This window comes from Ochlerotatus camptorhynchus, unplaced genomic scaffold, assembly GCF_037179485.1.
Source record: "Ochlerotatus camptorhynchus isolate MF236.1 unplaced genomic scaffold, CSIRO-AGI_Acam_v1.1 ptg000077l, whole genome shotgun sequence".
NCBI lineage: Eukaryota > Metazoa > Arthropoda > Insecta > Diptera > Culicidae > Ochlerotatus > Ochlerotatus camptorhynchus.
Genome location: NW_027040567.1, coordinates 4708822 through 4724808, shown reverse-complemented (window position 1 = coordinate 4724808; position 15987 = coordinate 4708822). Strand labels below are relative to the sequence as shown.

At 40.6% G+C, this 15987-nt stretch overlaps 1 protein-coding gene across 1 annotated transcript in view; it reads right to left on the bottom strand.

The window, feature by feature from the left end:
* Nucleotides 1-15987, bottom strand: part of LOC135697737 (frizzled-like) — a 359620-nt gene that overhangs the window by 247035 nt on the left and 96598 nt on the right. Inside the window, exons 3-4 of the mRNA XM_065217542.1 lie at nucleotides 11084-11278; nucleotides 10769-10994 (exon numbers count right to left, since the gene is read on the bottom strand). Of these exons, the coding sequence (XP_065073614.1) occupies nucleotides 10769-10994; nucleotides 11084-11278 (421 nt within the window). The remainder of the gene's footprint in view (nucleotides 1-10768; nucleotides 10995-11083; nucleotides 11279-15987) is intronic.

Here is a 15987-nt window from a genome sequence, read left to right as displayed (position 1 = left end):
ACAATCTAGGTGGCTTCTGAGTCAACTATACATAGACGTCAAGGATCATTGCTCTGCAGGCTTCGATGGCATCGTTTTCGCGTCGATGTCCGTAATCGCTAAGAAGAAATAACCTTTTCGGTTAGATAATGGGCGACCTTGCCTTTGCATACCAACAGTGTCAGAAGGAAGCGCCTGAGTATCGGCACCAATTCCACAAAGTGACCGCCAAGCACCACCATCTCGCTACAACAAACCAGAAAGTGGTACAGCCATTGCTACAACCTGCAACAGATCAACCAATCAAATCACCATGTTGCCACCATGTTGCTAGAGTGTATGGCTTAAATTTGGAAAATACCGTGTTGAAAGTTGATCTATCCATTTGAAAAATTATGATATTCAAAAACTTAAGCACATTCTTAAGTCATCCTTTTTTTTAGCATCTCGCTAATTCAGATCAAAAGAACAAAGCAAATGCTGATCTTTCAAAACTTCCTGGCTGTCTAGGGGGCATATCTGAAAGAATATCTTCTTACTTATTCAACGTTTCCTGAACATCTACAAAATTTCCTTAAGTTTTAGAAAATTTACTCAAATTTCAAAGTACCTTAAAATTAAACGATGGTCCAAAATCTTCATCTTCAGAAAGTTCATTGAGATTTTTAAGATCTCTGACAAACTGCTATGAAGTAAACTAAACTGAAACGAAGATCCCTGAAGTTTTCTATCTTTACAAAATTCCCTGAACTTTTTCAAAAGGCCCTGTACTTCCATGAAGCTACCGTGCGGGACCGAAATCCGTACAGCACCGAAATCCGTACACCCTGTTGAATTTGTTTATTTATATGCATCACAACAATGTAAATATTATACATGAATACATATTCATGTTCATTCATGCATTAGCTTGATGTTTACGTCAACAATTAAGCAGTATGTCATACAATTAAAATAAGAAAAATAAAAACCTTATCACATGTCGGGCATTTCTATCAATCGGTTGCGTTCTTAACAATTTTCTAAGAAAATCTCTCGGATTTACTTCCAGTTGTTAAGCGTATTTAAGTGATTTTTGCAAGTAGTTTCCTGAAGGTCGATCGGAAAGGTAAGTGTTTATCGTTTTATATCTCAATTCTAAGCAATGGATCATTCATATGGTATTTATTTATCAAAATTAGTACTGTACGGATTTCGATCCATATATATCAGCTGATTCTAAATCCGTACACTTGTGCATTCACAATGACGACTCCACTTTATCCAATGTTTTTCAGCAGATCATGGAAGCTAAATACACGCCGGAGGATTTGGAGAAGACTGTGGCAATGATGCGTGCGGGGAAATCTTACCGAGAAGCATCCAGGGATTTTGCCGTTCCATTTACCACCATAAGAGATGCCGTATTGAATCGCTACTCTCTTATTTTATTCGTATTGTAAATGTTAAATTATTAATATCTTTTAATGAAGAACGTCAATCAAGAACCAGCCGAAAAGGAAAACAGCGCAGCTCCTCTACACCAACACGCATATACAAATTACAGAGAGCAGACAGAAATGGGCAAGAGAGCATTCCCAACAGTAGCCACCAGCGAGGAATGGCCGGAAATATACATGAAAGTGAACGGGAGAAAATTGATAAAGAGAACGCAAAGAAGCAAAGGATTGAGGAACGACAAAAGAAAAAGGTTGAGCAAGAGAGGAAGAGGAGGAAGAATATGAAGAAGAGGAAAGAAAGCTGGAAGCAAGAAAGCATTATAACGATTATAACTTGAAAAGGCAATGGTAACAATGGAGAAGAAGCAGAAGAAAGCTGCGGAAAAGAAGCAATGAAAGATCTGCATTTTTATAATTATTACTCTCTTGACGTTTTAAATTAAATTAAGTTTTAGTCGTTAACTTACGACTTTACGTTTTTATTTTTCATGCACAAAACGAAAAACTAATCTTTGATGTCAGTTCATTGTCTTTTTATGTTGGTTTCTAAGATGGTTGTAATTTTTTTTTCACTTATCCGCCATTATAGGGTTACCATTTTAGGAACCGCTCATTCTATCGCTTGATGCTAGTGGGTTGGTGGAGCGTTTCCATTATCGGTGTATTAACGATGTTTCGGCAGTCTTCTATTCAGTTTGCTATTATTGATTCGACAACATTGTCCAAGCTACACCGCCCAGTTTAGTCCCAGTTAATAATGTTTTGTAGCGTTGAGCTGGAGTACCCCCAAGTTCCAAAGTATAGCGCATCTTGCACGTTATCACATGTCAAATTTCAAAGACCTCGAAGTTGTGATCGGAGGTAAACTCTAGTAATAATATTTAACCCAAAGCACTGGTATAGAATAAAATTGGGAGGAAATGAGTCCTTAAGCATGATATTAGTTAGCATAAAAATCCAGAGCAGTCACCTTCTTAAATTAAAAGAAATCAGTTACCTTTCCTTTGAATCGATTGGAGCATCAATTAATCTAACTCTGATAATACTAGTTAAAAAAATAAAAGTAAAAAAATGAACTTGAACCTTTCACGAATGATTCTTACGTAAAATCGTACGCTGAATCCAACAATATAAATATCAATTATTTTAACGCTAAATTAGAGGTAAGAGATTTTTCGTTCGATCAATTGAACATCAATTGTCAGTGAGATTAGTGGTATTGTTATTATTTTATAGTTGTTTTTTTTTTTTTTAAGTTTTCCTTAGAAAAATTGAATTTCTGCTAATTTTTTAAGCAATGTAAATAAAAATGTTTATTGTGGTTCTACCATTACCCTCACGGAAAAAAAATGTTGTAATGATCGAAATCAAATTTTATCACGTTTAATTCAGCGTTAAAATAATTAATATTACTTCATTACAGCCGGAGGTATTTGTAGTTTTAGTAAACACGTTTTTTTTTAAAGTGATATTTAATTTTTTAGCTATTTATTTTTTTTTTTTTTATTATAGTCACTTTAACACTCTAGGGTCATTCGTGACTTGTCCGGGGATGAGATTTGAACTTGTGACTTTGGCGTGAGAGGTATAAATGTTAACCACTACGCCGGGGTCGCCCCCAATTTTTTTAGCTATAGGGTAAACGCTCCTATAGTTGCGGTACGTTAGAAGCGTTAGGTTCCTATAGTTGTGTATTGAGTCTCCATACACAACTATAGGAACCTAACGCTTCTAACGTACCGCAACTATAGGAGCGTTTCCCCTATCTCAAAAACTATCCTACTGAGATTTTTTGGACTACATTTTTGGATTCAGCGCACGATTTTACATGGGAAATGACCATCAGCGTACAACGTTCAAATATGCTGTAAACTATTGTATTTAAACGAGTATATCTGTTTTGGACTCCTAGCCAAGCAACTTCTGAAAAAATACATTATTCAAGACAGCAACATGTTTTTTTTTTTTCATAGATTTAGATCGATTTACATGCATGTACGGATTTTGATTCATGACTGTACGGATTTTGATTCATCCTCAACACAGTGTACGGATTTCGATTCAAAATTGTACGGATTTTGATTCAATCGTAGAACGCTGTACGGATTTTGATTCAAGAGATGTGCAATTTAAATACTTTTTTCTTATAATTAAAGGTAATTTTAAGACCTGGTGTTTGCAAATAATGGTAAAATAAAGATAAATGTATGGGGAAAAGATGTGATACAGAGCATAATATGATAGCATTATTTAGTATTGACCGTTAATGATTCTCTCGTGCTTAGGTGTACGGATTTCGGTCCCGCACGGTATATGCAGTTCCTCGCATTATTACGCAGTCCACAAAACTTCATCAAAGCTTGCTTCACGTCTACGTTTATCGTTGATTTTGCGCAAACTTCGACGCACGAAATTTCCTGTGCGGAATTCTCTGAACTATTTCAAGTCCATGAGGTTTCATCAAAGCTCTGAAGTTATAAAAAAGGTCCCTGAATAATAAAGAGGTTCCCTGCCATTAAACAATATACTTCTACGAAGATACCTAAACTTGTATAAAGTTAACGGAACATTAGAGTCAAACGAAGCATAAGTGTTACTAATCACATTAGCGACAGTATGAATAGCCTCATTCAGACCATACTGTCAATTACGAGCTGCGAGGTGTATGAAGTGTCGTTGTCTTATAACTTTTTCAGGTACGTAGAAGAAGAGTTACCGAAGCAGTTCGATGAAACTATACAAAGTTCACTGAAGTTCAGTGAGCTTCTACAATGTTAGCTGAACTTTAAAGAAAAATCTGCACTTCAAGAAAGATTCCTGAACTTTTAAAAAAATCCCTGAAGTACCACGAAGTTTCTTGAAGAACTACAAAAGTCCTTGCAACTCGGATAGCAGTTCGTACCCTGGTGTAGTAGCTGTAGGTGGTGCATTGTCAGACAGCACCAGCAAATCAACAGAGGAAATGGTAGAGGTGCTGCATGAAGAGGTGGTGATAATGGACGTGCCCTCAGGAGGTCAATAAAGCATGCAAAAACGAACATCAGCATCCTCGGCAGAAAGGGTTTGTGGATCTGTCGAGATTCGATGCGTTGCAAACAAAAAAATAATATAGGAAATCGATTTAGATCTCCGTTGTAATATTTGTTTAGTCCTTCGGCTCCGCAGAGCTTTCAAAGTAATTGAGCCTACTAAATAAACATTTTGGAAAACATGGTTTTTGATTCATATACCGTTGAGTGTGACAAATATGTTGGATTCATCCCAAAATTTACAATCCAGTTTTCTTATTTCTCATCATATGTTCAGGTTGACTACTACTTGGGACGAACACACCATGCTTTTTGTCTAAATATATTTGAACAGTTCTCAAATTTAAGTACATGTTTGAATTAACTAGTGATGTCGGCTACAGCTTGAAAGGCTGAAAATACTGATGGATGAAGTCACACGAATCAATTTCAACAACGAAGTTTTTTAAGGGCCCTCCGAACTATTGGTTCTCTGCCAGCTATACCTATTAATTTGATCCACCAAATCGGATCCAAATCAGGCTGATCAATATCCCAAAATTTGATCTAATTTGGTGGCGAACTGATTCTGCACTGGCTCTTTGAAGTTTATATGGGAGTTACTATAAGAAAAGTGTATTTTTTGTCCTCATCGTTCTAGCCGTGCACCATAATGATTTACGGAAAAGTTGCCCCCCCCCCCCCTCTGACGTGAAAATTTCCCTGCTACAACTTTGTTGAATGTCAAGAAATTTTTTTATTAATTAATTTCCAAGTTGATAACTTGCTGGTAGGATTAATCGGCTGTTTTCAGGGCAACACTGCATCTTGCCCTTATAACATAATAGCCTCGATTTTTTGTCTGCTGAGTAGTAAATGAAACATGTCAGAAGAACATCATCTTCCTAATCAATTAATAGCTTTTTCAATTCCCACATAAACTTCAAATGGCCAAGTGCAGTATGAGTTCGCATCCTAATGAGAACAAATTTTGTTAGAATGATCAGGAGCTGTTTTAAAATTGTTTGAACTTGGTGGAGCTAAATAAATATTTTGAACCATGAAAATTCCATGCGCATGGATCGGTAACAAATAACCCCGCTGGTAATTGGTTCGTAATCGTTTAACTCATCTTCCGCTTGAAATACTTCAATAAAACCACAATCTCTCAACCCTCAAAAACTGAATACCAACTGATTGAAATCAATCAGTTGCACCAGCAACACGAGAATGTGACAGGACATGCACGCAGGACGTAGGTACGCTGCCGATCTCCCTGGAGCTCGCCGAGCTTAGCTCATGAGACACGAATGAGGCACGTAGGAACAAAAAAGAAACGCGAAATAATACGTCTCGAAATGTACCAGGCACCTACGATCTTATAGAAAGCGTGTCTCTATCACGCGGGATGGATGCACGTGTACATTAACTCTGGCTATAATGCATAATCACGATGGTGTTTCAATATGATGCCTGTGTTTGGGAAACAGTCACAAAATGAAATTTTAATTGCCTTTATTTTTGCACACGCCGGTAAGCTACACATACTCCTCCCATCATGAGTAGTTAGCTATCAAGTAGTGACACTCTCACTTTGCGTAGTTTGCCAATGTCAATCCTTCGAAGCAAAGGGCAACTAACGAGTTATTAACGAAAGATGACGAGAATCGTTCAAATTCACTTGCACCCCTGCTTCCAAGTTTAGTTACAAGATTACAACTCTGGAGAGCATTTCGTGTGGTCGTTGGGGGCGTGTGGTTATGAATATGGGCAAAAAGTTACAGATAAATTCTGTTCCAACTCTTTACTGTGATAAGCTTGTTGGCCCTGAAAATGAGTTGAGACTAGACAGCAGCGCTCTTTTATATCTTTTCAGTTTAATGCAGAATAATGTGCAACCAAGTGATTCTCGATTATGACGACTGGGTTTGGGAAGAACGATTATTTCATAAAAACAGTGACCACATTACCACATTACTACTTTTTCAATAGTTTCTTGTTGAAAATCATCTTCGCCGAAAGCATTGTTATTGATGCGTAGCTATATTTCTGATGGATTGGTGATAAAATCATTGAAATTGGTCCAGGGGCAGCTGAGTTATTAATGCTCTAAATCTTTCATAATTTTGTTATATGTTCCATTATCAGCTTTCACAAAGTGTACCCCCATATAGAAATCACAGACGTAGTCCTACATCAAAATCACACATTTAAACGATCTGTGAACGAAACTGTCCTGTGCAGCATCGGTTCACTCCCCAAGTCTACTCATAAAGCCGTCGTGTAAAGCTCTTCATTAGCAACTGTGTTTGTATTCAAGCGGCTTCCACCCCCCTCCCCCCCCCCCCCCCTGTTTACCTCGAAAAGGACGTCACCCAGCTTAGGGATGAGCTGGCAAAACGCTAATTGTTCCCGCGATTCAAGATCTGTAGCGTTGGAACAAAGATCATGTGCTCCAGCCTACAGCAGTACAAGTCGGGCGGTGACCTGCTGAGTGGAGTTTTACACCCACGATTTGCCTTCGATGAAACCATTGAAGGTTGTTCCGTAGTATGAAGCGGGGCTGCCGAAAAAGATGAACTGGTGAGGCTTGGATTAAACCCAGAGGCAGTCCACCTAATGAATCGACGACCTATGCCCAATACCAACTATCGTGACCAACTGTTTCTGGTCCACTTCATGAAGGGCTTCACCACCCTTGCTGCGCTGAAGAGCAACATACGTGACCTGTTTCAGGTCATTATCGACTGGGAATTCTACAAACCGCAACACCGTGATGTGACCCAATGCACAAGCTGCCTCTCCTTCGGCCATGGCACGAAAAACTGTCATATGAAACCACGCTGATACAAGTGTTCTATGGGCCACTCAAACGGCGACCTGCGTCCAAGCTGATGACACCGAGCCAAAGTGCGTGAATTGCGGCGGTACGCACCGTGTCACTACTCGGGACTGGCCCAAGGGTGATCGTCATCCTGCGAACCTGCAAGACTCGATCTGAACAGCTCCATGCTGCCTTTTCACCCGTCACCAGGTATGGACCGTGAAGCTTTAATAATTGCACATCGGAACGCTTGCTCGCTGACGAACAAGCATAAAGAGCTTCTCGATTTCCTCATCACCAAGGAGGTCGACATTGCTACTATCACTGACACGCACTTGAAGCCCGAACTGAACGTTTTCCGACTTCCCGCTCGTCAGACTTGACCGCACCTGCACCGGGGGGAGAGGCCATCGCTGAAAACAATTTAAGCCATCGGAGTGGAGGTGGCCCAATCACTATCATCACGGCCTACTGCCCCAAGCAAACCAACATCAGGGGCGGGTCGTCTGTGGCCGTCCGGAAAGACATCATCAAATTCACCCGGAAGAGCGGGAACTTCATCATCGCTGGCGACCTAAACGCAAAACACCAAGCTTGGGGCAACGGTCGGAGCAATCGAAACGGCACTATCCTGAATGAAGACCTGCAAGAGGGCCACTATACCATCTTGACCCAGGACACTCCCACTCCCGGACACAGCATCTCGCAACCTGTGGCATTCCAGGGGCTGAGCTCGGACCACTCCCCGGTGGTGGCCGTAGTAGGCTTCTCGGCTAACAGATTTCAAGCATCCCGGCGAAACTACCATCGTGTTGAATGGGATCGGTTCCAGCACTGTGTCGACACCGCCGTCGACTACGAAGTGCATCCGGACGCCCCCGAGGACGTTGACCGATGCCGGTGTTCCTTGCAGGAGGTGATATCCCGAGCCAGGGAACAACACGTGCTAGTTTCCAGGCAGGTTAGCAATACTCTGACCCTTGATAGTTCCACTGAACACTTTATCAGACTCCGTAACACCATGCGTAGGCAGTACCAACGTACTGGACTGCCTGCCTTGAAGACCCATTGCAACCGTCTAACAAAAATAATCCAAGCCAGGATGATGGACCTAAAAATTAGGACTTCGGTAACAAAATGAGTTCTCTCCCAGATTGTGCCAAGCCCTTCTGGAAACTAACCCAAATCCTTAAAAATAAGCCAAGACCTATTCCCCCACTGATGCCGTTGAATCAACCCAATGATTCAGTTGCTCATCTGATAACCTCTGAAGAAGAAGGCTGATGCTATAGGTCAACATTGCGTCAGCTCGCATAATCTCGGACTGAACATGCCTAGTCCATACGATATTGCAGTTGCGGTAAATGCAACCAACCTCCATCGAATTCCTAACAACTTTCCTGTGGAATCCGAGATTACGGCTGACGAACTGTTGACCTATAAAAAATCATCTAAAAATATAAAGACCCTAGGATCAGACCAAATCCTGCATCAGGAACTCAAAAATCTGAGTTCCAGATTCTTTAACCATCTGGCACTGATTCTTTAATACTTGGTTCTTTCCCCTCGTACTGGAAGTCAGCTAAAGTCATCCCCATCCGGAAACCTGGGAAAGATCCATCCTCTCGTTCAAGTTACCGACCCATCAGCCTTCTCTCGGGGTTATCCAAGCTGTTCAAAAGAGCAGTCTATCATTGACTTCTAGCATCTGCCGAGGAAAACAACATATTGCTCGAGGAGCAGTTTGGCTTCTGTAAAGGTCGCTCGACTGTTCACCAGCTCACTCGAGTAACAAACATTCTCAGACGGAACTAGTCTGTATCTAAAACATCTGCCATGGCATATTTGGACGTTGAAAAAGAGTTCGACAATGTTTGGCATTTGGCCTGGTCTACAAATTGCAGCAATATGGTCTTCTTCTTGCCTAGTGAAGCTAATTAAAAATTAATTTCGGACAGGACAGTCAGAGTCTCTCAATGGCATCACATCGGATGCTTTCCACATTGGTGCGGGTGTCCCACAGGAAAGCATCCTTAGCCCCATCTTATTCAACATGTTCACCTCCGAAATGCCGGCTCTCCCTGAAGGTGGATCGCTGTCTCTGTTCGCAGATGACACATGCATCATCTTTAAGGATAACCCTATCCGACCGCCAAACTCCATAGAGGCCTAAATGTCCTGTCAGAATACTTCAACAGCTGGAAGATCCGTATCAACGCGGCAAAGACCCAGGTCATCATCTTTTCTCATTACAAATCACCAAGACTGGTTCCGTCTGAGAATAATAACCCAAGTAACACATATTGAATGAATTATGTTGAGTAAACTTCTATACATCCAAAACTAGTCATATAAAGGTTATATAAACTGTTATAGAACATGTGTGTTGCTTGGGAACATCAACTTGGTGAAATAGTCAAAAGAGGTAGTGTACCTCGGCCTTACACTCGACAGCAAGCTGCTTTTCAGGGGATACATTAACAAAACAAAAACCAAATGTAGCATCCTGATGAGATCCTTATATACACTCAGCAACAGGCGATCCCCTCTGTCCCTGAAAAACAAGTTTGCTGTCTATATGCAAATAATCTTTCCTGTATTAGAATACGGGGTGCCAATCTGGTAGAGTAGCACAAATTCCCATCACCTCAAATTACAAAGGATCCAAAACAAGTTTTTGAGAATGATCCTCAACAGTCCTCCATGAATGAGGAACTCTGAGGTCCATCGCCTGGCTGGTCTTCAGGTACTGGAGTTACGGAGAACAGCTATCGTCCAAAGGTTTAGAGATTGCTGTAGATAATCCGATCAGCTAATCATTAGGAATCTGACACGTTAGGTTAAGCTTTAGATTAAGTAGGTAGCTTATCAAATTTTTAAATTCAATCAAAACACCCCTCCCCCTCTCCCCAAGGGGTATAACTAATCGAATACGCAAATATTAAATTCGAATATCAAATGAAACAAAGATTAAGAGCTAATTAAGGCTAATCAATTAAAATGTTTGATCAATGTACTATCATAATCAACAGAAAAACAAAACATAATTTTACTACAAAAAAAGGTGCCAAGATCCAGTAGGGCGGTACTAGTCAAAGATCAACTTTTTCCCATCACTCAAATCCCTTATCTAGAAGTCACATCGTAAAAAACCAACCAATCAGCTTTCATCCATCAGCTAAACGAGCCATAGCTAATCCCCATTTAGCCGCCATCGTCACGCATACCGTGCGGCACTCCCATACATAACAAAACTGCTACAAAGTGTTCCTTTATCCAGAGCAATTATTCGCTCCGAAGGCTTTCCCCCTTTCTCCCTCCATCCGACGCAAGATGCCAATACACAACTGCATGCGAAACATTGTTTCTATCGCCACATGATGCGCTCACATCGACTAATGCTTCTTCGGCAACCCAATACCAAAACAAAAAAAGAAAAGAAAACCAATAGATTTATGTCCCTCCTGCACGAGAGATAGAAATAACCTCTGCTCCGTGTGTCCTAATGATGAACTTACCTTCAACTTTCCCGAGCGCAAGCACGAAAATGGTCTGGATCGCTGGAGTCGCCCACGCAACCAGATGGAACAGATGGGATCGGTTTTCGATTGCTTCGTGACCCCACTTGAGACCTGCCGCTAGGAACCAAGCCAGGGCCAGGCAAGCCCACCAGGCGAATGCGGCCATGCAGCAAAAGTACAGCGCCATAAATAGGACCGTGCAGGATGTCGACTGGCGGTGACCCTGCGAACGGAGCGGTGGGAAAATATTAAGCGGGTTTCATTTAGCCGCGTGGGATGCTAAAGATGTCAACTATTAGCTTCGACACTTACCTGGGTAATGGTGGATAGCATGTGCATCCGGCCGAGTTTGATGTGCGGTTGGAACGGTTCGCGGCAGGCTACGGAATCACCGGCACCAAGACCGGCAACATAGGCGCAACCGACGATGAGGTAGCAGATGGCTAGGAACACAATGGGCCGTTCCGGGTAGCGGAAGCGGGAGGAATCGATCATGAAGGTGAGGACCTGCGAAGGAATAAGAGTGATTGAATGCTTTAGTGTTAGTTGTAGATGGTTTTGAAATCCAAAGATTTACTGATATGTATACAGTCAGGAATCATTATTGCCGGGGTAACGGAGGCGTGAATAAGGAACCGCGAATATGAATACCCACAGCTTAGGGGCTCTTCATTAACTACGTAGACAGTTTTTTTTTGGAATTCTTGGTCCCTCCTCCCCCTGCGTAGACAATTAATCATTTTGTTCGACCATTTTCCACAGAGATGGCGCTGTTCCGCTGGTAGGAAGTGATAAAAATCCCCATATAGAAACTCAGAGAAGTGGGAATAATTCGCTTTCGGTGCATATTCAGGTCAAACAAAGTGAACGACAACCTAAAGAAATTAATCAGGGACTTTGTCGTTCAGTTTTTTCCCGAAAATTATTGTTAAACAAGCTACAATTGAATAAAAATGATTTTTCCCATTCAGTTTTGCCTGCTTTACCCAGTTCCTACCCTAGCAGCACACTTGTCACTGAACGGTTCTCGTTTGTTGTGTGTAACTTATTTCAGTCACAATCGAGTTGCAGTAACTTATTATGATGGAAGTGTGTTGCTTGGGTAGAGAGCCAAAAATTTCAAATTTGAGAGAGAAAATTCTCTCTCACGACCTGAATCTCTCAACATGCCATGTATTTTGTTGACACTCGATTTGTGATTTCCCTTGCACAGATTACAAAATAGAGTACCTGACATGTCTGGTACTTCTATATATGCATTTGCTTTAACATTTGAAGCCCCTCCTTTTTTACAAATTCTGCGCAAAAGATACTTTATGCCCCGCCCCATACATAAAATTCGGCAGGAAATTCTGTGAGGGGTGGGCTATTTTGTGTGCAGAATGTGTAAAAAAGGAGGGACTTCGAATAATAATCTAAATGTATATATAGAGGTACCATACATGTTTAGCACTGCAGTGTCCTCTGTGAACAATTAAAGGAAAACAGATTGTGAGTAGTTTCCGATAGATGTCTCCGCAAACAACAGCTGTGACACCTGCTGGAACATGAATGCAGAAGCTTGACAAAATGCTCCATTGTCCTACAAGCCAGTGTCATCGGATTCAGGTTAATTACGAACTACGCTTCTAGATGCGTTTCAATTTTATGTTACTTATGACGGGCGCTAAAATATATGGAACTTGTGTCCAACATAGAATATTTCGTGATCCTGGCCATACAGAAAGTTGCTATCTTCAGCAAAGTTGTTCAGGTTATCAAGTTCTTTTGGATGGTGGCCATACTAGTTCAGTACTTTTTCACTGCGCAGCGGTAGTGTGCACATGGGCTTCCTGTTTAAACTGTATCTCAAAATCCTGGCCATGTAGAAGGTTACTGTCTTCATGTCTTCAGCAAAGTTGTTCAGGCGATCATGTCCTTTTGGATGGTGGTCATATTATTTCAGTGGTCATTATTATTTAGAGGCCGGAATTCGATTTCAGACGCCATTTTAAAATCCACGATAGCGGCCATCGATTCAAGAAAAACTGTCAAATAGCCTACAATTTGAGTATTTCCGGAAAAGGGACGACGTGTCGAGGCCGGATATTTTTGTAATCGTGGTGACGTCTAGAGGCCGGAAACCGATTTCAGACGCCATTTTAAAATCCACGATGGCGGTCTTCGGTTCATGAAAAACTGTTAAATTCCAAACAATATGCGTATTTTTGGATAGGAGATTCCGTGTAGATGCCGTAAATCGATGCCAAACGCCATTTTGGAATCAAAGATGGTGACCATCGGTTCAAGAAAAACTGTAAAATGCCCTCAAATATGGGTATTTTCGGAAAGGGGACGACGTTTAAAGGCCGGAAATCAATGCGAGACATCACCCTACAATATGGGATTCGATGCCAGACTGAATTTTGGAATCCAAGATGGCGATCATCCGTTCAAGAAAAAATGTCAAATACCCAAGGGGTAGGCCACTCCGCACACCAATCTTGGGTAATCTTTTTTGTCAGTGTGTCGCAAGGTGTGCCGATTGTGCCGGTAATTGAGCAAGCTGTGATTTTTTGTAAAATACCCATCCCGGCAACCCGGTATTTCTGACACCTTGAATGTTTTGGTTTGAAATCGCAAGGATAGATCGGATTGAGGATGACGCGGGAAGTGGCGGGTGTGCGAAATGTTGGTGTTTTGTGTTTATTGGAGAATAAAAGTTCTGTGCTTTAGGGTTTTATAATGCCCTCAATGCAGAACAGAAATCTAGCCTTTCGTGATGTGAAAAGCAACAGTCTATCAGCGGCCAGAATCGGTGGGGAACATTGCTGGAGACCGACTATAGAGGATGATGAATTGACTTCTGTAGTTTGTTTTGTGTGAGTTGCAGAATTAAGGGTACCAATGGGGTCTGATTACTGCCTCTTCCTCTTGAGCTCACTCTAGAACCTACATTTCGTATTTAAATCTATAAGTGAACTTCTGGTCTGAGTCCCTCCGGATATTCAATTGGAGGATGTTCCTGAACATACAGTCAAATAGGATGTCATGTTGTGACCAACTTCAATGAAAGTTGTCCAGCAGTGTTCCCATTTTATTTACAACAATCCAATGCCTACGATATTGTGCCGAAGGTATGCTGAAGGTGTGCCGATGGATGTGCCCAAGCTGTGCCGAATCTAATTGCAACACAATGTGCTGAGTGACTTAACCCCTTGCAAATACCCTACAGTTTGAGTATTTCCGGAAAGGAGACGACGTGTAGAGGGGGTGACGACCAATTCCATTTTGAAATCCATGATGGTTGCTTCCGGTTCAATAAAATGTGGGAATGAAGTCAAATTCCCAACAATATAGGTATTTTTGGTTTCATGAGAATAAAAATCGAAATTCGATGCAATTTTGAAATCCAAGATGGCGGCTTCTGGTTTAATAAAACTGGGAAATGCTCTCAAATACCAATCAATATAGGTGTATTTCAAATCGGGATAACGTCTAGAGAATAAAAATCCACATTCGACGCCATTTTTAAATCCAAGATGGCAGCTTCCGATTTCAGAAAATGTGGGAAATACTGTCAAATACTCATCAATAATGTTTGGCATCGGGGTGACTAGAGATTGGAAATAGATATGCGATGCCATTTTGAAATCCAAGATGTTGACTTCCAGTTTAAGAAAATTTGGGATATACTGTCAAATATCCATCAATATGGGTATATTTGGAATCGGGATGAGAATGAAAATCGATATCCAACGCCATTTTGAAATCAAAAGACGGTTTAATCATCACACCGTCCTTAAAAATGTGTATCCATGTTGATGTACTGCTTATTGCTTATGCTGGTCCATTCGTCTAGAGTAAGACTAACATAATCGATGTGTTGCTTGTTGACAGTTTCATTCCTCGGGCAGTAACCGATTGGCGTATGAATTCACTGTTGGTTATGCCATTCACAGAGCATCCATCTTTGGCCGCCATACAAGAAGACGCACGGAGGGGTATTTGTTCTACGCTAGCTGGCGAAAAGTTTATTTCCCAAAACAAAACAGATTCTGAATGCATGCATTGTATACTTCAGAGGTAGGGGAACAATGCCCTGTACTCGTTAATTCTTTTTCTAAACTGACCGCGTTGTGGAATCAGTTCAAACTTGCCTGTATGGATTCTGATACGAGTGTGTTCCAAAGTTTATTTGTACGGTTGAGAATAGTTTGTGGATCCAATGCAAACATAGTTTGGCAAAATTCAACTCCATTTTCACCTCACTACTCTTGCCCAATCCGCATTAGATTTAACAAGGAATCATCTAAAGTAACCAATGAAGAGATCAGATGTATTGAAAATGCAATTAATTCGCAACGGCCGACAAAAGTTGCAAGCATTTCACTAAAAGACATACCGTAAAACGGGGTATCTGTGATAGTAGAATACAATGATTAAATTTACTCTCTGCGTCTTTTCCGAATTGGAAACATTGGTTCCATATTGCAGCTAAGGGCATTTCCGTTGATATGGAATATAGTTTTTATATTGTATGTGTTACATATTTTACCAACATATTAAAATTAAATTTTCTTGTTTATCACCTGATTGAAAGAGCACTCAAACCATCACTTATGAAATGTATTTCCAATGTAGCCATCACAAATTTAATGTTGTATTCTTATTACTTATGATGTTTTTTTATTTGTTCTGAGTGCATTTATTTATTTCATTTTTTTATTTCATTTTTTTTATTTTTTTTTTATTTCAGTGTATACTATATACAATGATTATTACAATGTTTGCTTACATACTATGCATTAATTAAATTCTGTTTTAGCTTAGTTTTTATTTGCTGCTTGAACAAAGTGATGTCTATAGTTCCGCAATGCATCATTCCATTGATTGGGCTATTTTTGCATAGTTTGCTCTGTACGATATTTCAGAAAATAAATTGCGTGTTCTAAGATATCGACATGGTGTGTAAAAGTTTAATTGTGCGAGAATTTCTTCCAAATCTATGCGCATTGAATTAATGTTGTTGATGAAGAAAAGCATTGCAAATTGGCGGTGCTCCTTAAGTGTTTTTGTATTTTTTGCATGCAGCGCGCTTCATAAGATGGTAATGGAAATGCAGTCCAATTCAATTTACGTAAAGCATATAAAAGGAATTGTTTTTGGACAGATTCTATGCGTTCTTCGTGTATGGAAATGTAGGTGGTTGTATTCCAGACTTGACTGAACCTTTT